Below are 26,046 nucleotides of genomic sequence, written 5' to 3'. Positions count from 1 at the left end.
TGTCAGAGTGTGTGTGTACATGTCTAGGGCTGTCAGTGTGTGTGTGTCCATGCCTTGGGCTGTCAAAGTGTGTGTGTGTATATACATGCCTAGGGCTGTCAGTTTGTGTGTGTCCATGTCTAGGGCTGTCAGAGTGTGTGTGTATATACATGCTTAGGGCTGTCAGTGTGTGTGTGTCCATGTCTAAGGCTGTCAGAGTGTGTGTGTATTAATACATGTCTAGGGCTGTCAGTGTGTGTGTGTCCATGTCTAGGGCTGTCAGTGTGTGTATGTGCATATCTAGGGCTGTCAGGGTGCTTACAAACAGTGTCTGAGCTGCCAGAGAATGTGCAGACAAGTCTCCAGACTGTCAGTGTGCATGCACACATGTCTGGGACTGTCAGACTCTGCAGACACACAGGGACCCTGACATCCTGGTGTCTGTGTGACTGTCAGGATGTATAGGTAACTGGTTTGAATTGAACAGGCAGGGCTGGTGTTTGTGATCAAGAACAGTTTCTGAGTTAGTTGCAGGTAGTAATAGACTTGCTTTATGTTCAGTTAATTTCAGATTCACACTGCCCTTCTCAAGGGCAGCAAAGGAGGGGCAGTGAATACAGGCCTTGCCAGTGATATTCACATTACCAAAAACAAATAGAATAATAATGTCGCGATTGGGACATTTAACTGCATTGAACCTGCTATGGAAATGCAAGTTGTTGTTGTAGTGCACAACTTCTCCACCGACTCCTGATTTCTCAGCCTCTCTCAGACCTTCCCTCTCATTCTGACCCTCTCCTTTTACTGTTCCCTGCATCCTGCTCTCAGCCCCTCCACCCTCTCTACACATCCCTTGCTGTTTGGCCTCCCCTCTATCAGCCACTTCTTTCTGTCACTCCTCCCTCCCAATGCAACCCCCTCTCGAGCTTTCTCCCTCTCTTTGCCCCTCCCCGCCCTTCTCCATCACTCAGCCTCTCCCTCCTCTGTTCTTGCCTCTCTCTGTTTCACCACTCAGCCATTTCTTCTCTCTCCTTGCCTCCTTTCCACTTTCATCTTTACCCTTACCCTTCTCTGTCTCTCCCAATCCTTCCTTTCTCAGCCCTACCCTACCTGCTCAAGCAATGTCGCTTACCGCCTGCAGATCCCACCGCAAACCTATTTATCAATAATTATCTGTTGTGTATGATTCTAAACTGTACTTGTTTTTTGATGTACCTGGTCTCACAATATGCAGCAGTTACTGAGTTTGTTAGCAGTACATTTAAACAACATTCAGTCAAGTTCAGCTATGAAGTTTGTGCTAAGATTTCCCCTGCTTTATCTCACTAAATTGAAATTAAAATAATAATTATCCATTCATTGTCAAAAGTTGGTATTGTTGTCCAGGGCTGAAAATATATTGCTGGAAAAGCGCAGCAGGTCAGGCAGCATCCAAGGAGCAGGAGATTCGGCGTTTCAGGCATAAGCCGTTCTTCAGGAACCCTGAAGAAGGACTTATACCCGAAACGTCGAATCTCCTGTTCCATGGATGCTGCCTGTCCTGCGGCGCTTTTCCAGCAACACATTTTCAGCTCTGATCTCCAGCATCTGCAGACCTCACTTTCTCCTCGATAGTTGTCCAGGGATCTATGTCACATGTGATCTATTTAATCTCTCAAGGAGTCTCTGTCTCTCTGAAAGGAAACTTAGGGTTAACCTGATCACTGTTCAAGTGTCTAATTCCTCTCCTTTTGTTGGACAGTGAGAAGATTGTGGCTGTGATGTAATATCGCAATGATGGAGTGCTCTTGGAAAACCATCCTTCTCCTGGTGTGTGCCTCCCTAGGGATTCAGTACACAGCTATCCGATCCCTGACTGCCAGCATCAACTCCCGCTGTCCTGGCACGGAGCCTGGGAAACACTGTCACTCCCAGTGGAGAGGTAATATGTAGGATTGGGGAACAGAACAGTGGAGAATTATGAATAAGTAATAAGGAATGAGAAAAGGGGAATTGGGGGCAGGGAAAAGGGCATTATGAAAGGGAATTGAGAATGAGGAATGTGGAATGGGAATGGTGAATTGAGAATGAAAAATAGGAATGAGGAATGAGGATTGGGAATGAGTATTGAGGAATGGGGTGTGGGAGTGGTGAATATGGATTGGAAATGGGAAATTGGAATGCAGAATCAGGAGTGGAGCTGTTGGAAGTCTGTGGTAATATCAGTGAATGGGATTGGCACTCAGCTTTCTCTTCATGAACCAACTCAGAGCTGACCCTTTTGGATGCAGTCGTGTCTGTGCTAGAATGGGTAGAATACACTTGTCTGGCTTGTGCCAGTAACTTCTAATTGAGACTTGGAACAGGTTAGGGAGGTCACAAATCTCACCCAAATAATTAGGTTAGTCACCGATCAACGGCAACAAATATTTGCAATCAGTGAAAGCACTCATAGGGAAAATGGTCCTGGGGTTAGTTAGTCCCTCACCAAATGTATGAGCAAATTAACTTGCTGACCATACTTGTTGACTTCTTCTATCATGGTGGTCACTTGCTCAAAGTGCTACTTTCTAAATATACATTTTTAACTGTGAGTTGTTAAGAATTGGAGTGACTGCCTGAAAGGGCAGTGGAAGCAGATTCAATAGTGAACCTTTAAAGGAAGGGGTGACACGGTGGCTAACAGCACCAGGGACCTGGGTTCGATTCCAGCCTCAGGCGACTGTCTGTGTGGAGTTTGCACACTCTCCCTGTGCCTGTGTGGGCTTCCTCTATGTGTCTGGTTTCCTCCCACAGTCCAAAGGTGCGCTAGTTAGTTGGATTGGGAATGCCAAATTATTCAGGGTGTGCAGGCTCGCTGACTAGGAAACGCAGGGTTACAGGGATTGAGTGGGATGCTCATCCGAGGGTTGGTGTGGACTCAATGGGCTGAATGGCCTGCATCCACACTGTAGGTGTTCTGTGATCTACAGTCAGCACATTTGTACCTTGATGAATCACTGGTGGCTATCTCATCAAGGGGTTAAATGGTAAAAGGTTTCAACAGGGTTAGATGGAGAGATACTGTGCCTTATAGTTCAGGGTTAGAGTAAGAAAATTCACAGGGATGACAGGAATCATCACACAAAAGGTTATGGAAAGTTGGGACTCAGACCATCCATCACTGTCCCCATCCTCCTCATCCCTCCCCAAAAACTCCTGAGGCCATGTTCAATGTTCTGTTTACAAAATGTCATTGTTCTGAATTATCTTTACAACCAGAGAAGGACTGGAAAAATATTTTTTATTTGTTCTTGGAACATGGGCATCGCTGGCTAGCTCAAGCATCTATTTGCCCATCCCTGGTATCCTGGAGAAGATGATGATGAGTCTCCTTTGTGAGTCACTGAGGTGCTGGGGGTGTAGGGACTCCTATTATGGTGATAGAGAGGGAGCTCTGGGATTTTAACCCAGTGACAGGAAGAAATCATTGATATCGTTCCAGGTCAGGAGGTGAGTATCCCAGAAGTGGACTTTAAGATGGTGGTGTTTCCATATATCTACTGTCCTTGTCCTTCCAAATAGTCCTGGTCTTGGGTTAGGAAAGTGCTGTTGAAGGGACCTCAGCTGCTGCAGTGTATCCTGTAGATGGTACACGTTTCAGCAACGGTGTGTCAGTGGTTGAGGGAATGAATATTGACAGTGGTAGACTGTTTAGATCAGAGTGGTGCTGGAAAAGCACAGCAGGTCAGGCAGCATCCAAGGAGCAGGAAAATCGACGTTTCGGGCAAAAGCCCTTCATCAGGAATAGAATGTTGCTAATCAAGTGGCTGCATTGTCCTGGATTGTGTTGAGTTTCTTGAATGTTGTGGAAGATGCAGCCATCTAGTTAATTGAAAACTAGTTAATCACATTCCTGTCTTCTGCTTTGTACATGTGGAAAGGCTTTGGGGTGTTAGGAGATGAGTTACTCAACTCAGAACTCCCACCTTCTGTTGAAACCACTGTATTTATGTGGCTGGTCCAGTTCAAAGTCTGGTCACTGGTAACACCATGACTTCAACAGTGGATTCAGGGAGGACAATGCTGTTGAACATCAACACCTACAGTCATGTTTTATATCTGAGATTTCAGTAAATGTCAGTTGATAAAATAATGCAGCAATTTAATTAACCCTTTTACAACTCCCACTACAACAAAACGATTAATGCTTTTTCTAGCAATCTTTGGTAATTATCTGATAATTTGGCGAGCTCCAATTATGGGTAATGCAATATCCAGTAATGAGTACATGCTTTTATAAAATGTCACACAAGCTGTGAGGCTGTATTTTTCAAACTTGAAACCCTGAAGGTAGCAAAATATAACCATCTGGAGAGGGGCTGATTGAGGATTTAAATAAGGTCTCAAACCAGTGAAGGGATTATAGGAAGTGCATGTGAAGAGTGGTGATTAGATAGAAATCCCCATTCCAAAGCACATTTGAAGATTTAAAGCTTCTTGCTGTTAACTGAAGAAATACGTTAAATTGTGAGGAGGCAGTGGCGTATATGTATTAATATCAATTATGGAATTTGAATTTCAAAATGGAGGCAGATGTGTGTTAGTTATTTCTGTAAAGGGTTTTCTTTTAACAACAAAATCAAGGTTGCAGAAGGAATAGTGATAAAATTCAGCATTTATCAGAAAGCAAGTGACCACGGAGCCCTCAGGTCCAATTGAAAAGTGTTTATGATATAAAGAAATAAGGCGATCACCTTTTCTTTCAGTTTAAAAGAGTCTAGGATTGAGCACATTCTTCAACTGTGTTCAAAAGATACCAGAGTTAAATTCAGAAGTAAGTTCAGTTTCTCTCCTGGAAAGAGCTCAGAGCAGACCAAGGAACATGTCACCTCAGCAGAAACATTAGACAATAGACAATAGGTGCAGGAGTAGGCCATTCTGCCCTTCGAGCCAGCACCACCATTCATTATGATCATGACTGATCATCCTCAATCAGTATCCTGTTCCTGCCTTATCCCCATAACCCTTGATTCCACTATCCTTAAGAGCTCTATCCAACTCTTTCTTGAAAGTATCCAGAGACTTGGCCTCCACAGCCTTCTGGGACAGAGCATTCCATACACCCACCACTCTCTGGGTGAAGAAGTTTTTCCTCGACTCTGTTCTAAGTGGCATAACCCTTATTTTTAAACTGTGTCCTCTGGATCGGGACTCAACCATCAGCGGAAACATGCTTCCTGCCTGCAGAGTGTCCAATCCTTTAATAATCTTTTACGTCTCAATCAGATCCCCTCTCAGCCTTCTAAACTCAAGCGTGTACAAGCCCAGTCACTCCAATCTTTCAGCGTAAGGTAGTCCTGCCATTCCAGGAATTGACCTGGTGAACCTACGCTGCACTCCCTCAATAGCCAAATATCCTCAAATTTGGAGACCAAAACTGCGCACAATATTCCAGGTGCAGTCTCACCAGGGCCCTATATAGCTGCAGAAGGACCTCTTTGCTTCTATACTCAATTCCTATTGTTTTGAAGGCCAGTATGCTATTAGCTTTCTTCACTGCCTGCTGTACCTGCATGCTTGCTTTCATTGACTGATGTAGAAGAGCACCTAGATCTTGTTGTACTGCCCCTTTACCTAACTTGACTCCATTTAGGTAGTAACCTGCCTTCCTGTTCTTGCCACCGAAGTGGATAACCACACATTTGTCAACATTAAACTGCATCTGCCATGCATCCGTCCACTCACCTAGCCTGTCCAGGTCACCCTGTATTGTCCTAACATCCTCCTCACATTTCACCCTGTCACCCAGCTTTGTGTCGTCAGCAAATTTGCTAATATTACTTTTAATACCTTCATCTATATCATTCATGTACATTGTAAAAAGCTGCGGTCCCAGCACTGATCCCTGCGGCACACCACTGGTCATCGCCTGCCATTCGAAAGGGAGCCGTTTATCACTACTCTTTGTTTCCTGTCAGCCAACCAATTTTCAATCCATGTCAGTATTTTGCCCCTAATATCCTAATTTTGCTCACTAACCACCTATGTGGGACTTTATCAAAGGCTTTCTGAAAGTCCAGGTATACTACATCTACTGGATCACCCTTGTCTATCTTCAGAGTTACATTCTCAAAAAAATTCAAAAGATTAGTCAAGCATGATTTCCCCTTCATAAATCCATGCTGACTCTGACCTATCCTGTTACTGTTATCCAGATGGTTGTGAAACTTCCAAATCAGAAGAGTTTGGTGAGAAGAATGCAGGTTATTGAACTGGGAAAGTTTAGGCTCTCAGATATGTGAAAAAGATTGTGTATCCAGACTTGGAAAGGGCTCATTAAATTGTCTCCAAACTCCACAGCAAAGGAATTGTCAGGAGTTAGTTAAGCAGAAACTTAAGGAGTTGAGGTAGGGGTTGTAATTTCTCTGGACTTGAATCTTCATAATGGTTAATGTTGAGAAACAGGTTGAAACTTTGATTTACTATTTATTTTAGATATTTCTAGCTGTCTTCTATATTTAGTTTGATTAGTTTTCTTTCATTCTTTTGTGTAATAAACATCTGTTCTGCTGATGAAGAAAACCTGTGGCTTCAGATATATATAATTCAGTGACTAAGCACCACTTTAACTAACAATGCAAAATGAAAACTGCTGTATCAAGCCATACTCTATTCTAGGATCTGACTTGTACAGTTGTGTCATCAACTGGGATCGTAACAGTAATGTCAGTGGACTCATAATTCGAAGTACCATGCTAATGCCGTGGGAACACAGATTCACAGCAGCTGGTGGAATTTACATTCGATTAATAAATCTGCATTTGAAAGCTAATGATGACCATGAAACTGTTGTCCATGATTGTAAAGATTGATCAGATTCACTCGCGATCTGTAGGAAAGCAAATCTCCTGGTTTGGCCTCCTTGTGACTCCAGTTCCACAACAAGGTGTTCACTCTTAACTGCCCTCCGAAATGGCCTAACAGGGCACTCAAGTGAAGGGCAATTACGGATCAGGGAATGCGTTGAGGGTCGGTGTGGACTTGTTGGGCCAATGGGCCTGTTTCCACATTGTAGGGAAAAAAGAATACTGGCCTTGTCAGTAATACCAACATTCCCTGAAAGAATAAAGGGGGAAAAATATCTGCTGCTTCTTTGAATCGATCAGGAGTCACAACTTTTAATTCAGCATGGTCTTGATTTTATTGAACATATTGAAATGATTTAGGAAGTTGAGTTGGACAGAACTGGTCTTGTAATTGAGATTTTATTCAGTGTGTCAGTTGAAGCTTGATTCAATTGACCGCAGAGTATGTTACTCGTATTTCTTAGGACCTGTGCCTTTCTAAGTGTACCAGTTTCACAGAACTGTGGGGGTACAAAGAAAGACTTGCATTTATGAACCTCCTTTCATGATCACTGGGCATCTCAAGATGTTTTACAGGCAACGAAATATTCTGAAGTGTAGTCATTGCTGCACTGTAGCAAGCGTGGCACACAACTTGCAGTTCTGTCCTGGGAAGAGCTCAGGGCAGACCAGGGAACACATCACCTCAGCAGAAAGAGAACCCACACAAACAGCAATGCAATAAAGACCAGATTATTTATGATGTGGAGGTGCCAGTGGTGGACTGGGGTGGACAAAGTTCAAATCACACAACACCAACTTGTAGTCCAGCAGGTTTATTTGGAAGTAGAGAGTATGGTGTTGGAAAAGCACAGCCAGTCAGACAGCATCCGAGGAGCAGAAGAATCAATGTTTTGGGAATGATTCCTGATGAAGGACTGCTGCCTGAAACATTGATTCTCCTGTTCCTCAGATGCTGTCTGATCGGCTGTGCTTTTCTAGCATCACACTCTCGACTCTGATCTCCAGCATCTGCAGTCCTCACTTTCTCCAAGTTTATTTGGAAGCACTAGCTTTCAGAGTGCTGCTGCTTCATCAGGTGCATTATTGATATTGATTGAGGAATACATATTGGCCGGGGTACACAACTTAACAACTCCCTACTCTGCTTTGAAATTGTGCAATGTCATCTTCTGTTCTCTGGAAATGACAGACTAGGCCTTGGTTTAACATCTGAAAGACTATGCCTGTTACACCACAGCACTCCATACACTATTCTAGAGCACCAATGTGGATTTCTGTGCTGAAGTCCTGGAGTGGGACTTGAACATGGGACTTTCTAACTCACAGTACTGCATGGAAGGAGACTGGCTGCTTAAAAAGAGCTTTCAATTTATTTCACTCTTTTGTTATTTCCAAATAGCCTTCCAAATCCATCCCCCCCCCCACCGCTTCTAGTATTGAACAGCAGAGCAGGCCAGGGGATCTAAGCAATCTGCTCCTACTCTGAGTGTTCATAGTTCTCCAATTGCCTTTTGATATAGCTGTTGAATCTGCTTCCACTATCCTTTCAGAGCTTATAGAAAGTAGGGAACTTACAACGATCATCATCATGAGGGAAGAAATACTGAGCAAACCAGTAGGATTGAAGGCAGACAGTTCCCAAGGCCTGATGGCCTACATCCACGGGTCTTAAAGGAAGTGGCAGCAGAGTTAGGAGACCCATTGCTGATGATATTCCAAAATTCCATGGGTGCAGGAAAGGTTCCAGTGAATAGAATATGTTATTATAACACTCTTATTCAAAATGGGAGGGAGGCAGAAAGTAGGAGACTGCAAATCAATTAGTTGAATATGTGACATTGCAAAATCATTAGAATCCATTATTAAGGAAGTAATAACTGGAAATGTTGAAAAGTCAAAATGCAATCCATCTGAGTCAGCATGGATTTATGAAGAGGGAATCATATTTGACTATTTACTAGTGTTCTTTGAAGATGTAACAAAAAAGGCTTTGGGATGTAACAAACATGATAATAGGGATCCTGTAAATGTTGTCTATCTGGATTTCTAGAAGCATTTGATAAGGTGCCAGACATAGTTTAATACATGAGAGCAGATCACATGGGGTTAGAGGTAATTTATTAGTTTAGATGGAGGATTGGCTTACCAACAGAAAGCGGAGAGTTGGGATAAATTGGTCTTTTCCTGGTTAACAAATTGTAATGAGCGGTTACAGGGTTCAGTCCTTCGGCCTCAACTATTTTCGATGCAATCGTGAGATGGATGCTTGGATAGAAAGTATGATAGCCAAATTTACAGATGACACTAACATAGGTGGGTAAGTATTTTGCAATGAATAAATAAGAAATTTACAAATGGAGATACATAGGTGAGGTGAATTGGCCAAAATTTAACAGATGAAGTTTAACATGAATAAGTGAGAGGTTATCCATCTTGGTCAGAGAAATAGAAAGACAACTTATTATAAAAAAGGAGAGAAATTTCAAAGTCCTTCAGTGCAGAGGGATGTGACTGACCTCATGCATGAATTGCAAAACACGAGTATGCAGATACAGCGGGTAATAAGGAAGGCATATGGAATTTTATTATTTGTTGTTAGAGGAATAGCATTCAAAAATGGGGAAGTGCGATTGTACAATAGATTAGATTAGATTACTTACAGTGTGGAAACAGGCCCTTCGGCCCAACAAGTACACACCGACCCGCCGAAGCGCAACCCACCCATACCCTTACATATACCCCTTACCTAACACTACGGGCAATTTAGCATGGCCAATTCACCTGACCAGCACATCTTTGGACTGTGGGAGGAAACCGGAGCACCCGGAGGAAACCCACGCAGACACGGGGAGAACGTGCAAACTCCACACAGTCAGTCGCCTGAGGCGGGAATTGAACCCAGGTCCCTGGCGCTGTGAGGCAGCAGTGCTAACCACTGTGCCACCGTGCCGCCGTACAAGGCATTAGTGAAACTGCGCCTGGAGTATTGTGTACATTTTTGGCATTACTTGAGAAGGGATATATTAATTACATTAGAGGCAGTTCAGAGGATGTTCACAAGATTGATTCCACAGATAAGAGGATTGTCTTATGAAGTGAGATTTAGATCTTTACTCTCTGGAATTTGGAAGAATGAAAGGGAATCTAACTGAGGTATTTCAGATGCTCAAGGGGATTGACAAAGTAGATATAGAAAAGCTGCTTCCTCATTATGGGCAATCTGGAATGAGGGGCTATGGTAGTAGGCAAAGAAGTAGCAGATTTAAATGAGAGATGTGGAGAAATTACTTCTCTCAAAGGGCCATGAATCTGCAGAATTCACTCCCCCAGCGTGCGGTGGATGGAAAATACAGGCAGATTTTTAAATTAGTAATGGGTTAAAGGATTATGGAGAGTGGAGTTGAGGTCAGGCTTCAGGGACTGAATTGCCAACTCCTGCTTCAAGTTCTTATATTTTTGCATTCTTACATTCTCATGTTCTTTCAGGCGGTGGATTCCAGATTGTAACAAGTCACTGTCTGAAATAATTCACCTCAGTTCCCCCTCTAGCCTTTTTGCCAATTATCTTAAACCTGTGCCTTCCAGTTGCTGACCCTATTGCCTTATTTATACTAGTAGGATTAAGAAATTCCACCAACTGCTATTGAATTAATGGACCAAAGTCAACTTTATCATCAATGTCTCTAGTTCATCTACAGCCAATATCATTATTATATGGTCAACAAGTTCAACTTAGAACCATTGTTGAATTATTTACGAAAATAGTAGTATAATGAGGCACACAGTAGGTTTTTGCAGTATTTGCAACAAAACAGATGAGCTGTCAGTTTAAATAGGAGCACATATGTTTTGCCGAATAGCCCTTACAGAGCTGTGGGCACTAAAAAACCAAAGCTGGATTTTAGGAAGGACAGGAAATTGGGAAAAGGTGGTGGATTGGCTCTGTTACTTAAAGAAGGGGAAAAAAATTAGTGCTGTAGTAAGAGTTCATCTACATTCTAAAGCTGAAGATGGAAAATCAGTTTGGGTAGAAGAAAGAACAGCAAGATGCATAAGCATGTTGATGGAAGTTGTTGTTGGCTTCCAAACAGCAATAATAATGTAAATCATTGGATAAGTCAGGAGATTAGAGGTGGGAGTTACAAGAGTAAACAAATACTCGTGGGAATTCTGACACTACACAGAGATTTGGTAAACCTAATTACAACTAATGTTGGAATCTTCGATGAAATGTGAGATGGCTTTCTAGAGCAACACACGGGGAGCTGGTGAAGGAGTGGGCTATTTTAGATCTAGTATTATGCAATGAAAAAGGGCTAAATAATAATCTTATCAAGGAACATTTATGAAAGGTGTTAGATTTATAAGATGATAGAATTTTGCATGAAGTTTGAAAGCAATATTTCAATTAGAAGCCGGGTTTTAAATCTAAACAAAGGAAATTATGAGTGTGCTAGGGCAAATTGGCTATGGTGGATTAGAAAATGACATTAACATGTATGATGGTTGACAGGCAGCATCTAACATTTGAAGAACAAATCATAGTTTACACTAAAAATAATTCCTTTAACTTTTCAAACACCAGCAAGGAAATTGTACCTAGCAAGAGAAATCAAGATAATATTATATCAAAGGAAAAGACCTATAAAATTAGTATAAAATAAGGTAAATCTGAAGATTGGGAGTATTTTATAACTCTGCAAAGAATGACCAAGTAAAATATTGTGAAAAGGAACATAGAATATGTGAGTTAACTCCTGAGAAGTATAAATACGGGGTATACACGTTTCTGTAGGTATGGATAAAGGAGAAGATGGACTAAAACAAACAAGGATTCTTTACAAGCAAAGCCTGGAGAATTTATAATGGGGAGTGAGGAAATGACAGAGAATAAATCCTTAATGTCATGAAGAATCTAGGGACCAGTGTAAACAATATTAACATTAGTGAAACAGATAGTACCAGAGATTTTAATGGGACCTAAAGTATAATAATTATAAAATCAAAGCTTTATATAATACAGAAGAGGCCTTTCAACCTGTCAAGTGTGTACCACCAAAACTGTGCTAAGCCTACAGTAGCCCCACTTGTCCACACTAGGCCCATAGCTTTGAATGCTATGACATTTCAAGTATGCTAGGTGAAAACAATGACTGCAGATGCTGGAAACCAGATTTTGGATTAGTGGTGCTGGAAGAGCATAGCAGTTCAGGCAGCATCCGAGGAGCAAGTGTGCGTCCAAGTACTGTTTAAAGGTTGTGAGGTTACCCATCTCAACTCCCTCCAAGGCGGTGTGTTCCGGATTCTCACCACCCTCTAAATTAAAAATCCCCTTTAAACCTCTTGCCTTTCACTTTTAAAGTGTGTGCCTTGTTTCTGACAGTTCAGCTAAAGGGCTCAGCTGCTTTCTATCCACCCTAACCACCTCCCTCTTAATCTTATACATCTCAGTCAGGTCCCCCCTTCAACCTTTGCTGCTCCAAAGAAAGCAACCTGAGTTTATCCTGCCTCTCTTCATCGCTAAAGCACTCCATCCCAGTGACATCCTGGTGAATCTCCTCTGTACCGCTTCCAGTGCAATCATGTCCTTCCTAGATTGTAGTGACCAGAACTGCACATAATACTCCAGCAGTGGCCAAACCAAAATTCTCTCCACCTCCGAAATAACCTCCCTGCTCTTATAGTCTGTGCCTCAACTGATAAAGGAGGAGAAAAGTGAGGACTGCAGATGCTGGAGACCAGAGTTGAAAAATGTGGTGCTGGAAAAGCGCAGCAGGCCAGGCAGCATCCGAGGAGCAGGAGAATCGACGTTTCGAGCATAAGTCCTTCTTCAGGAATTCTGAAGAAGGGCTTATGCCCGAAACGTCGATTCTCCTGCTCCTTGGAATTCCTGAAGAAGGGTTTATGTCCGAAACATTGATTCTCCTGCTCCTCGGATGCTGCCTGGCCTGCTGTGTTTTTCCAGCACCACATTCCTCAACTGATAAAGGCAGGGGTCCCATATTGTTCTTAATGACTCCATTAACTTACCCAGCCGCTTTCAAGGATTTGTGGACAAACAGTCTAAAATCCCTCAGGAATGCAATGTGGGAAAGTGTGAGGTTATGCACTGTGGTAGGAAGAATAAAGGTGCAGTCTATTTTCTAAATGGGGAAAGGCTTTGAAAATCTGAAGTACATAGGACTTACGAGTCCTAGTTCAAGATTCTCTTAAGGTTAGCAGGCACTTTTGCCTGAGATGTCGGTTTTCCTGCTCCTCGGATGCTGCCTGGCCTGCTGTGCTTTTCCAGCACTGCGCTCTTGACTCTGGTCTCCAGCATCTGCAGTCCTCACTTTCGCCTAGGCAAGTTCAGTTGTCAGGAAGGCAAATGCAAAGTTAGCATTCATTTCAAGCGGACAAGAATACAAGAGCAGAGATGTACTGCTGAGGCTGCATACGGCACTGGTCAGACAGCAATTAGAATATTGTGAGCAGTTTTGGGTCCCGTATCAAAGGAAGGATATTCTGGCATTGGAGAGGGTCCAGATGGGATTTACACAAATTATCCTGGGAATGAAAGGCTTGTCATATGATGAATCCGTTGAGGACACTGGGTCAATACTCAATGGTGTTTAGAAGGATGAGGGGGAATCTCATTGAAACTTACAGAATACTGAAAGACCTGTATTGAGTGGCCATGGAGATGTTTTCACTAGTAGGCGAGATTAGGGCACAGGGGCACAGCCTCAGAGTGAAGGGGCGCTCTTTTAGAACTTAGATGAGGAGGAATTTCTTCAACAGGAGGATGGTTAATCTTTGGAACTCATTACCATGGAAAGCTGTGGAAACCAAGTCACTGATTGTATTTAAGACAGAGATAGATAGTATCTTGGTTAGGAAATGGATCAAAGGTTATGGGAGAAGCCAGGAGAATGGGGATGAGAAACATATCAGCCGCGATCGAATCAGCGAACAAGAGCAGACCCAATGGGCTGAATGGCCTAGTTCTGCTCCAATTCTTATTGTGTGTACCTCTGACTTTCCTAATATCCTACCATTCGTTGAGTACTTCCTTATTACGTCTTCCAAAGTGCATCACCTCACATTTATTAGGCTTAAATTCTATCTACCACTGATCTTCCCATCTGACCAATCTGTTTATGTCCTCCTGTAACCTTCTTCCTCATTGTAAATCGCCAGGCAAATCTGTCATCCGTAAACTTACCTATCAAACCCACCACCCCACATTCTCATTGATATCAATTATACATAACATGAACAATAAGCGACCCAGCACTGATCCCTGTGGTATGATGCTAGCCTCTACCACCACCCCCTGTCTCCTGCTACTAAGCCAAATTTGGATCAAATTACCAAGTTACTCTGGATCCTCTGTGGTTTTACCTTATTTATCAGTTTCCGATGTGTGATCTTGTTAAAGGTCTTCCTACAATCCATATAAACTACATCAACTGCAGTACTGTCATCAACGTCCTTGGCTACTTCCTCAAAAATAACAAATGTCCAGGATGTGATCACCTATATCCCAGCATGTTGGAACTGATGGCTGTTGATGCATTGGTATTCATCGTTTACAATTCTATAGATGCTGGATAGTGTGGTTCCTGCGGATTTCAGAGTGGCAAATTTAACCCCACTGTTTCAGAATGTAGGGAGAGAGTTAAAGGAACTACTGACCTGTTTACTTAATATCCAGTGTGTGAAAAATGCTAGAACTTATAAAATAAAAGTAAGTATGCTAGTGTTGGGCATAGACAATGTGAATTCATGACAGACATCATGCTTAACAAACCTTTTTGGACATATAACTAGAAGAATAGATTAAGGAGACTAGTAAATGTTGTACATTTAGAAATTAAAATCAGAGCACAAGAGATTGGGGAAATGTACAGGCATAGATTGTGAGCTAGTTAATGATAAGAAATCAGAGTGAGAAAAATTGATTATTTTCAATTTGGCTGGTGGGATATTGCATGCATCAATAGTTGGGCTCTAAACATTCACAATTTAAGGAGTTTGTTTTGGATATGGCAATTATAGGTAATATTTCTCAGTTTGCATATTACAAAATAAACTGGGTGGAAGTGTGAGTTATGAGAAAGATGCAAAGGTACTTCAAGAGGACTTGGAGAGTCTTAGAGTCATTCAGCACAGAAACAGACTCTTTAGTCCAATCAATCCATGCTGATCATAACCCCAAACTAAACTAGTCCCACCTGCCTGCTCCTGGCCCATATCCTTCCAAACCTTTCCTATTCATGTACCTATCCAAATGTCTTTTAAACATTGTAATTGTACCCACAGCCGCCACTTCCTCAGGAAGTTCATTCCACACATGAACCACCCTCCATCTAAGGCTAAGTGAGTGGGGCAAAAAAATTGACAGATGGAGTACTGTGTGGAAAAAAAATGAAGATATTTGGTTTGCTGGGAAAATCTGGAAGATAACATACAAGTAGAGCAAGCATATAGGGAGGCAAGTGATATGTTGGTTATTAGTGGAAAAGGATTTGAGTAAAGAAGTGAAGGTGAATTGCTGCTGTTATATAGACTCTGGGTAAGACCACTCCCAGAGGGTTGTGTGCAGTTTTGGTATCCTTACTTATAGAAAGATATACTTATTCATCGAGAGAGGATGATATATGTCACCAAACTAAATCTTGAGGTGGAGGGACTTCTCTGTTAGGATCATTTAAACAGACTGGAGTTCAAAAGGATGAGAGTTGATTCTCATTCAAATATATACAATTTCTACTTGGGGCTCAACAGGGTGGATGCATGAACGATGTTTCCTCTGGTTGGGAAGGTATGTTTAGAATCAGGAGACATGGTCTCAGTATAAGTGAGGACTGAGATGAGGAGTAATTTCTTCACTCAGCGGATGATTAATCTCTGAAATTCCATATCCCAGAGAGCTGTGGAAGCTCTGTTATTGAGTTTGTTGAAGACAGAGATTCCTACATATTGAGAACATCAAGGGATATAGAGATAGTGCAGGAAAATGGTATGGAAGTAGAAGATCAGTCTTGATCTCATTGAATGATGAATTGAGGTTCAATGAATTACCCTTGCTTCTCTTTCTTGTGTTTGACAGAAACAGAAAGACACCATTCTTAATTGGATAATTATTACAGCTACTGATTTGGTTCCAGTATCTGTTTTATAGTGTATCTACACATTGGATTCATTCATTGTCTGAGGTTTGCTCTATAATAGGAATTTAGAATTTGTAGGGTGAACATTGATGAAACTGAATCTAGATTGCTTTCTACCATCCTGCCAGTTGCAAGCACATCATGAAGATGCTGAGATGCTCATAGTTCCCTTGTGTTGATAATTCTATAATTTCAATAATTTGTGGACTAGAAAACGTGAGGATGTGGGCAGAAGGATTATCACAAAAAACCAATTGCAGTGGTTGAAATGTTTTTATCTTTTAATTTTAAAGACTCCTTTAAGCTTCCAATAAATTTACAACCTCTGCACACGTGGAAATCTTATCATTGAATAAGATCTTTGCTGTTCTGGTAATGGTTTCAACTCCATTTTCCTGTCAATGCCTCAGTTTCCCCATCCCATAATCCTCCCCTAACAATCCTCTGGGAGAAAAGAAATGTCCTAATACTTGCCCTTGATGGTAGGCGTCCTAAACTGAGTCCACTCAAACTAGTTCATAATGAGGGAATGACTCAATACAGCCTTTTGGCAGTGGCCATGCCCTGTGAAGAAGTTAGGGTGGCACATTGGCTCAGTGGTCTGCACTGCTGCCTCACAGCACCAGGGACCCAGGTTCAATTCCAGCTTTGGGGTGACTGTGTGGAGGTTGCACATTCTCCCTGTGCCTGTGTGGGTTTTCTCTGGATGTCTGGTTTCCTCCCACAGTCCAAAGCTGTGCAGGTTAGGTGGATTAGCCATGTTAAATTGCCCTTGGTGTCCAGGGATGTGCAGACTTGGCAGATTAGCCATGGGATAGTGTAGGGGAGTCATTCTGGGTGGATGTTCTTTGGAGGGTTCGTATGGGCTGCATAGCCTGCTTTTATACTTTTGGGATTCTATGAAGTTCAAAAGATTCTACTCTGCAAATATGATAATCATCACTGGTGCTATGCCAATATAAGCTCAGTTTTGTGTTTCCTGAAATATAAAGGATTTGGCTGGGAGTCATTTGAGATATTTTGGATTTTGAAAAGAACTTATAGCAAAGACAAAGAATAAAAAGCAGAAAATTAAGATATAAATGCATTTGTGTTGCATCTGTCACGAATGCAAGATGTCCCAAAACATTTTACAGCCAATTAATTATATTTGAAGTAGCTAGTGTTGAAAATATAGATAAAAAGAAACCCTTTTTGGGGGGTTGGGGAGTCCAAGACAATGTGGGCATAGCCTACCAAGAACTTCTTAACACACGGAGCGGTGGAAGTGCAGAACTCTCTCCCATAAAAAAGCAATAGAGGTTAACTGAATCTGATTTTAAATCTGAAACCAATAGATTTTTGAGAGTTAACATTAAATATGTGGAGCCAATGTGAGTGAATGGAATTAAGATACACATGGATATCAAAGGGTTTGGGGATTGCATGGGAAAATGGTGTTGAGGGAAAACGTCTGGATAAGTACATGAATAGGAAGAGTTTGGAGGGGTATGGGCCAAACGCAAGCAGGTGGGACTAGTTTAGTTTGGGAACATGGTCAGCATGGACTGGTTAGACCGAAGAGTCTGTTTCTATGCTGTACAGCTCTATGACTCTATGACTGTATGTCTTTAATTTGCCCTCTGTGGAAGGCTTGTTGATGGACTAGCCATTTTCACATCCTTAGTTGTGCTGCTGAAAGTTTGCTGGGTCCTCAGCATTATCACTGTCAATGGTACCAATAATTCTTCTCCAGAAAATAAACGACTGAAATGCTGCTGTTGAGCTTATGTCAGCTCATCAGCCAGTACCAAATTGAAATCTATTGCATCAGTTTGTTTGCTGTACTGTTTGGTGTCTGGACAGTTTTTGTTAAAGATTCCTCAGTGAGCTCAAGTGAATTATGTCGCTCATTCTTTTTCTCCTTATTTGCACCTTCTCACAAATATAGTTGGTTGCTGCCATTTGTTTTCTTCAGTGGTGGTAGGGCCATTGACCATCCTCCCACAATCCTGTGTAATGACAGATTTCTGACCATCACATTGTTGACTGACTTTTGACTGTATGCCTGATAGTGCCTAAATGGCCCCTTTGTATCCTTTCCAAGACATCTTCCCAAAGGGAAACCGGAATAAAAATCTTCAGTTTTTTTTATTGTATCACTGCAGTCTTACTAGGCCATAGTGGCTACTCTCTCATTAGAGTGAAGTGACTGGTGGTGCTTTAACCTGAGGGCCACCAGACCTCTGGCAAGAGAAGAGGTTGAGAAGGAGAGTCCTTCACGGTAACCTCAAACTGGTGATGGGAATTGAACCCGTACTGTTGGCATCACACTGCACTGTAAACCATCAATCTAGCCAACTGAGCTAAAACCTTCAGTCATAAGCTAGGAAACCATTTATGAGTCAAAATGCTGCTAAGATTCAAAAAGAGCATCTTGTGTGCTCAACAATCAGTCTGGCCATCCTTCAATGCACTGATGAGTAGTAGGATATTTTTGGCAACTCTTTATTTGGAGTTGAATATGCGTGAGCCTCTTTTGACTTGCTGGTTTTACATGGCCACAAGAAATACTTTTGCCATCATCACTCATCTCAATAGACCTTCTCTTCTCATTTTGTCTTCCATCAAGTACAAGGCACATTGGCCACTTAAACATAATTGCTAAGACTGTCAGAAGCCAGAGATAATACGTCTGTCTCCATTAGGATTTGAGCTAGTCTCCTCTTGTTCGTACCCAAGATGTCATCAGGCTGGGTGGAGGTGAATGCAGTCTCCAACACGAACCCTTTCAGAACCATTACCTTAAACAAAGGGCAGACTGGAACTTGAGGAAACAATCTAAGAATAAGAGGTTCTCACTTAGGACAGAGATAAGCAGAAATATTTTCTGTCAGAGGTTTGTTAGTTGTGGAATTCTCTTACCCAGAAAGCAGTTAGGGCTGGGTCATTGGATTTATGCAAGGCTGAAGTTAGTTGGAGTTTTGGTGGAAAGGGAGTCAAGGGCTATTGAGTAGAGACAGGAAGTTGGAGCTAACACCGCAACCAAATCAGTCATTGAATGGAGCAGGCTCAAGGGAGCAAATAACACCCTCCTGCTCCTGAGTCCAATGTTTCTATAGTCATTGAACGGTGGAACAGATTTGAAGAACTGAATGGCCTCATGCTGTACTTAACAAGTCAAACTCCCATTCCAATTCTCTCGGCATTCCCTGATTTTCCAGTAAAATCAAACAAATTCATTCACTTTTAACCAGCGTGGGAGAATTCTGCAAGCCAAATACTTTGTTGAAAAACTCAATTATATTGAGGAGAAATTACTTGACAAATTCCTGGTGTTAATTTACAGAAGGTCACTGGTGCAGATTCTGCTGTCAGTGTTAAACCAGACACAATTCTGTGGTGGGACAAGACAGTTCTTGAGATCAAAGTGAAGCTGATATATATCTATATATATATGGAAGACCTTTGAAATTTGAATCAATGAACCCAATCTCAAGAATGACATTTCAAAGTTGAAGCAAAAATAAACCACACAGACTTAGCTGTAATCGTTATGAAGAGAAGGATGTTGTCAGTGTGCGAGCAATGTGGATTATTTATGCTGCCTATTTCGATGTAGTTGATTTTCTATGAAAATTTAATGTAAATATTGAATGTCATAAAACTAATTCACCAGAGCAGATTCAACTTTTTTTTAAAGAAAGCAGCAATTGCTGGAAATGTACGACAGGTTGATTTGTATGGATGGTCTCGCCTTTTGAGTTTAGATGATTTATGTAGCTGCGCATTAAGGCTGACAGGTGAAGTTTGACATCCTTTCTAGAGGACCTTTAACATAGAAAATATCCCAAGGTCAAAGGCGTAAGAGGAGAAGGAAGCCTGTTGTTTTCAGCTCCCTGTGAATCCAGACCCATAGCCATGTGGATGGTTCTTATTAGCCCTTTGAAGTGACCAAGCAGGATGTTGTGAAACCTGAAAGGGTTCAGAAAAGATTTGCAAGGATGTTGCCAGGGTTGGAGGATCTGAGCTATAGGGAGAGACTGAATAGGCTGGGGCAGTTTTCCCTGGATTGTTGGAGGCTCAGGGGTGATCATGGAGTTCATGGATAGGGTAAATCGACAAGGTCTTTTCCCTGGGGGTGAGAGCATAGATTGAAGGGGAGAGGGGAAAGATTTAAAAGAGATCTAAGGGGCAACATTTTCACACAGAGGGTGGTGCGTGTATGGAGTGAGCTGCCAGAGGAAGCGGTGGAAGCTGGCATAATTACAACATTTAAGAGGCATTTAGATGAGTATATGACTAGGAAGGATCTAGAGAGATATAGACCAAATGTTGGCAAATGGGACAAGATTTATTTACGATATCTGGTCAGCACGGACAAGTTGAACTGAAGGGTCTGTTTCTGTGCTGTACAGCTCTATGACTCTGTGACTCTAAATCATTACAAAGCCCAAAGAAAAGAATGAAACTGGATGGACTTTGACTAAGGCACTGGGTGTGACAATGGCATAAGCAGTTCTGTCAACTCTGCAATGTCCTCTCCACCAACATCCAACAGCTCATTCCAAACTTGAGAGAACTGTCTCACAGATGATCAAACAACAGCTTGACACAGTCATCCTTGCAGAACTAGACCTTGTGTTTACGTAAGTCTAAGGGAGATAGGTTCTTCATCAGCAGGGAATCAAAGGTTATGGGGAACATGCAGGAAATGGGATGTGAGGTGTGCTGGATCGACCATAATCCTATTGAATGGCAGGCAGGCTCGAGGGGCAAAATGGTCTCTTCCAGTTCCTATTTCTTAGGCCTTCTGGTCCCTGAGCTATTGACTAGGTCCCCTTACCATTTCACTGATAGGACAGAAACCCCAGTGGGAAAGGTTGTTCTGTTTTTCTGCTCACTAGGATGAAGGATTCACAGAGTAATCTTGCTCAATGCACCATCACCTCTTCCATGTCTGCAGATGGATGACAGTTTATCATTTTAAAGAGATGTAACGGAAAGATGAAACTTCATTTGCTGCTGAACCTTTCTATTTCCAACTTGCCCCATTTAGTCAAGGTGACATTTGATGACGAGTGAGCTGGATGAGTGAGAGGACTGGTTCAAAATCTAGATTTCAGTCTCACAGTTTGCCCACTGCATACACGATTCCCTGTGGATTCAATGACTCATAAACCAGGGACATAGTTTATTGACAATTGCCGCAGTCACTGAAATATTTTCCAGACACTTTCTGGAATAAAGCACTTTACAAAACTGAATATGTTATTCATAATATAATGTCTGAGGGATGGCAGTGGGAATAACAAAACCCAGAAAGTGGGTTTTTGGAGAGCGAGGTTACGTGCAACAGATATAATGGAATTCTCCAATGACACAGCAGGCCTACTGATACATTAGAGAAAATAACTTGCATTTAGTCATCTTGTCAAGCTGTTCTTTGGGATCAAGGGTAACATACTTCCGTTCCAGTTTGACAGGTTCTCAGGTGACTGAAAAATTCAGTGTAGTAGTCCTGAGGGGTGGGGAGCCGGGCTCTAATGCCCCAACGTCACCTCCTTGGATTCTCCATGAAGTTTCTGAATGTGTTTGCTGTCTCTCTGGTTGGATAAATGCATTTGTGATCCCTTGCTAGTGCATTCCCCAGTCCATTAACTTCCAAATCTCTTTGACAATATTATAAACCTTCTCTTTATAATCCAATATTGTCCTTAACCTCTTTAGTTAGCCAAAGGTTGATCATTTCCCTTTGGGATTTTTATTCTTTAATGTTGAGAATTATGAAATTTTTGTTTAAATGTAACACACCTCTTACCTCTGATCCAATATTTTAATCCCATTTATTTATCGACTTTACCGTACGTGTATTCCATGTCGATGTAACTGGCTTTATCATTACGTTCAATACTCTCGTTTCCAGTTTAAGTGAACCACTCGAACTCAATGTGAAATTCTATCATAATATGCTCACTCTTCCCCAAAGGATTAAGTTACTAATTAACCCTGTCTCAATACAGAGAACTTCAAAAATGCCTTCTTCCCAGTTTAGTTCAATAATAGTTCAAGGAAATTGCCTTTCATGCTTCCAAACTAATTCTGATCATTTTCATTTGTCCAATTTGCCTGAAACTCCAAATTTATTTCTTTGCCTTTGTAATGAAATTATTTTATTTCTTGATTAATACTTTATCAACAGCATGCATAGTGCTATCAGGCTTTGAAATTTAATGTAAACTATTTTCCTGTTTGCACCCACTCTCCAAATGAATTGGTCACTTAAAATCACTCTCCTGCTTTCTCCCCTAACCCTGCACATTGTTCCTTTTCATATAAGAATTTAATTCCCTTTCGAATGTCCTGATTGAATGCATCATCAGTTAATGCATTCCAGACCTGAGTTCTCACTGTGTGAGAAAGATTTTCCTCACATTGCTTTCACTTATTTCATAAATTATTTTAAATCTCTGCCCCTCATTATCAATCTTTTGTGAATACTTTACAGTTATACCCATAGCACCAGGTACTATTCTGGATACTAGGATGATTAGTGCTGGTACTTGGAGTATAGTTCTGGGCACTGGGAAATACACATCTGGATCTCAAGGTACAGTTCTAGACAGTTGCTCAGATCTGGAAAGTTGGGACACAGTACACTTCTGGAACTGGGAAATACACATCTGGAGAACTGAGCGCACATGGAGTCATAAAGTTGAACAGCATGGAAACAGACCCTTTGGTCTAACATGTCCATACCAGTCAGATATCTAAATTATTGTCGTTTAGTTTGCCAGCATTTGGCCCATATTCCTCTAATCCCTTCCTATTCATTTACCCATCCAAATGCCTTTTAAATGTTGTAATTGTACCAGCCTCCACCACTTCTTCTGGCAGCTCATTCATACATGCACTGCTGTCTGCATGAAAACGTTGCTGCTTAAATCTGTTTTAAATCTTTCCCTTCCCACCCTAAACCTCTAGTTTTGGATTCCCCTACTCTGGGAAAATACCTTGGCTATTCATCCTAAACATGACCCGCATGATTTTACAAACCTCTATGACGTCACCGCTCAGTCTCCGGCGCTTCAGGGAAAACAGCCCCAGCTTATTCAGCCTCTCCCTATAGCTGAAACCCTCCAACCCTGGCAACATCCTTGTAAATCTTTTCTGAACCCTTTCAAGTTTCACAACATCCTTCCTACAGCAGGGAGACCAGAATTGAATGCAGTATTCCGGAAGTGGCCTAACCAATGTCCTGTGCAGCCTCAATATGACTTCCCAATTCCTGTACTCAATGGACTGACCAATAAAGGCAATTGTACCAAATGCTTTCTTCAGTATCCTGTTTGCCTATGACACCACTTTTAAGGAACTGGACAGCTGGGCATTGATTCACATCTGGATCACTGGGTACAGTTCTGGGCAATGGTTCAAAATTGAATGTAGGTTTGGATCGCTAGGTACAATTCTGAGCAGTGCCACTCACCTGGAGTACTGTGGCACTGGGTATGGTTGTGCTAAAATAAACGATTAATAGGCATCTTTAAACACAGTTGCAAGGAACACAGGGACAATTATTGAACCAGATATTCCTTTGCTGGGTACAAAACATAACCACACACCGAAGCCTGTCAACAGTATGTGACCTTTCTCCTCTTCTGTTGTAGGTGTTAGTAGCTGCTCTGGGATGACTGGCCCACAAGCGAATGACCAGACACCCACCAGGAAACATATCCTGATCTTTGCCACGACCAGGAGTGGATCCTCCTTCCTAGGACAGCTGTTCAATCAGCACCCTGCTATCTTTTATCTGTATGAGCCTCTCTATCATGTGCAACAGGTGTTTGCGAACTCAAGTACCAGGGTGAGAAACGCATTGGATAGACGGGCTCTCCTGGGGGCACACAGGGACTTGCTCAGCAACCTGTACGACTGTAACCTGAATTTCCTGGAGAATTACATGAAGCCTACACCCAGGGACCACGAGACCGCTGCGTTTTTTCGGAGGGGGGCCAGCAATGCTCTGTGTGAACCCCCACTTTGCCACTGGGATCGGGGCTCCAAGGAGGTGATTGAGCATCTCTGTGCCAGGCGGTGCAGGGCACTGAACCTGACCCTGGCATCGCAGGTTTGTCGGGCACGCCCTCATGTGGCCATCAAGACCGTCAGGATACCTGAGATCAAGGACATCCGCCTCCTGAGCGATGACCCAAGGCTCGACCTGAAGATCATCCACTTGGTCCGAGACCCCAGGGGGATACTTGCCTCCAGGATGGGCACCTTCACGGAAAATTTCCGAGCCTGGAAAATCTGGAATGCCACCGGCAGAAAGCCGCACAGCGTGGATCTGTCCCAAATAGCGACCACTTGCAACGACCTCCTCAACTCGGCCGGCACGGGGTTAAGCAGACCACCCTGGCTGCGGGGCAAGTACATGTTGGTGAGATATGAAGAGCTGGCAAGGGAACCTTTCAAAAAGACCGCTGAGATTTACCACTTCATTGGTTTGGATGTGGACAGTCAGGTTAAGAGATGGATACTTCACAACACGAGGGCCACAAGTGGCTCAGCAAGGAATTACAAGTACACAACCACAAGGAACTCGTCAGCCACGGCAGAAAACTGGAGGCTCAACCTCTCCTTCCAGATTGTTCAGACAGTCCAACAGCTCTGCAATGATACTCTGAACCAACTGGGCTACCAACTGGTGCAGTCGCTGAAGGATTTGCGGAACCTCTCCAACAGTTTGGTGGAACCCAAGATTTTTGCTCCTTTCCTGTAGCCATGTACTGTGCAGCTGTAATAAAGAACGTTTAACTAATGACCTCCTAAAGAAGTGGGGAGATGAGGGATGCCCGTGCAGGAGGAGGAGCCAGGAGCTGTGGCTGGATATCGGGCTGGGTTCAGGGTGGTACATACTGGTGGCCCGAGTCACACCCACACTTGGTCCTCGGGGACCCATTGGGGTTTACAGCCTCTGGCTCCAGGTGGACTCCAGAAAAGAATTTCCCAGTCCGTGGGAACGACTTTGGGCTGATTGAATCCCTGGTAGCAGCACAGATTGAAATCGAGAATGGAAAGAAAGAGGGAGTGAGGAATTGGGAGGGAGAGGAAGTAATCGAAAAGGAGGGAGGGTGATTGAAGGGAGAGGGACAGATTAGGTGGGAGAAAGGGACAGGTAGGATGAGAAGAGAGAGAGAGAGAAAGAGACAGTGAAAATGATAAGGAAGAAGAGCAAAAGAGTAAATGAGTGATGGAGAGGAAGAACATGCATGGATATTTGAAAGGAGAGAGAGAGTTTGGAGAGGAGGAGAGAGTAGGTGAATAGGAGAAAGAGAGAGAAAATTAGGGAGAGAAGCAATCAGAGAGAGAAAAAAGGATTGAGTTAGTGAGGCAACCTTAGGAGGGAGGAAACGCAAGAGATTAGTGGAGAGCAGAATGATGAGGAAAGAGTAATAGACAGAGAGCGCAATTAGGATAGAGAAAGAGAGTGGAGCTCTGGGGAAGATGAGCTCAAGATAGTTCCCTGCAACAGGTCATAAACTTGTCTGTCATCTCTGAACTGTTACTAGGATCCTGCTTTACAGCTGAGGCTTCCATACCAACAGGACACACCATTTAAGGAAATTAATGATCTGTGCAGTATTTTCAGATGTGCAAATAAAAGATTTTGTTTTATTTTGGTAAGAGAGAGAACTCAAACACAAGGTACTTGGTGATTTCAGTCTCGGAGATGGGGAGGGTGCATCTTCTGACTGTAATCTTGTTTCAATTAAAAAGGATTGATGTTAAATCCAATGTCTATTTGCATGTGGCTGTGTTTTCACCAGGAATGGGTGGATGGCAAAGTGTGTTTATTATCTGCTGTTTTGTGTGAGCCGATGCGGCTAGAAACGGCAATGGAAATCAATGCCAAAATAAAGATCACGTTCCTTTTTATTCACTTACAAGATAAAAGAATCATTGGCTGGACCAGCATTTATTACCCGTCCCTCACAGCGCCAGGGACCCGGGTTCGATTCCAGCCTCGGCTGACTGTCTGTGTGGAGTTTGCATGTTTTCCCTGTGACTGCGCGGGTTTCCTTCAGGTGCTCCGGTTT

The 26,046-nt window shown here is 42.5% G+C and overlaps 1 protein-coding gene across 1 annotated transcript; it reads left to right on the top strand.

Annotated features, from left to right (window-relative positions):
- The first annotated feature begins 1,755 nt into the window (after positions 1 to 1,755).
- si:ch73-62b13.1 (Carbohydrate sulfotransferase 1-like) lies at positions 1,756 to 24,728 on the top strand. Its single transcript, XM_060839260.1, has 4 exons — positions 1,756 to 1,868; positions 13,126 to 13,163; positions 15,481 to 15,490; positions 23,624 to 24,728. Exons 1-4 carry the CDS (start codon positions 1,756 to 1,758, stop codon positions 24,726 to 24,728), a joined length of 1,266 nt encoding a protein of 421 aa, XP_060695243.1.
- Positions 24,729 to 26,046: the final 1,318 nt, after the last annotated feature.

This window comes from Hemiscyllium ocellatum, chromosome 19, assembly GCF_020745735.1.
Source record: "Hemiscyllium ocellatum isolate sHemOce1 chromosome 19, sHemOce1.pat.X.cur, whole genome shotgun sequence".
Lineage (NCBI taxonomy): Eukaryota > Metazoa > Chordata > Chondrichthyes > Orectolobiformes > Hemiscylliidae > Hemiscyllium > Hemiscyllium ocellatum.
Note: the sequence above shows the minus strand (reverse complement) of the source record. Positions and strands in the feature narration are given on the sequence as shown.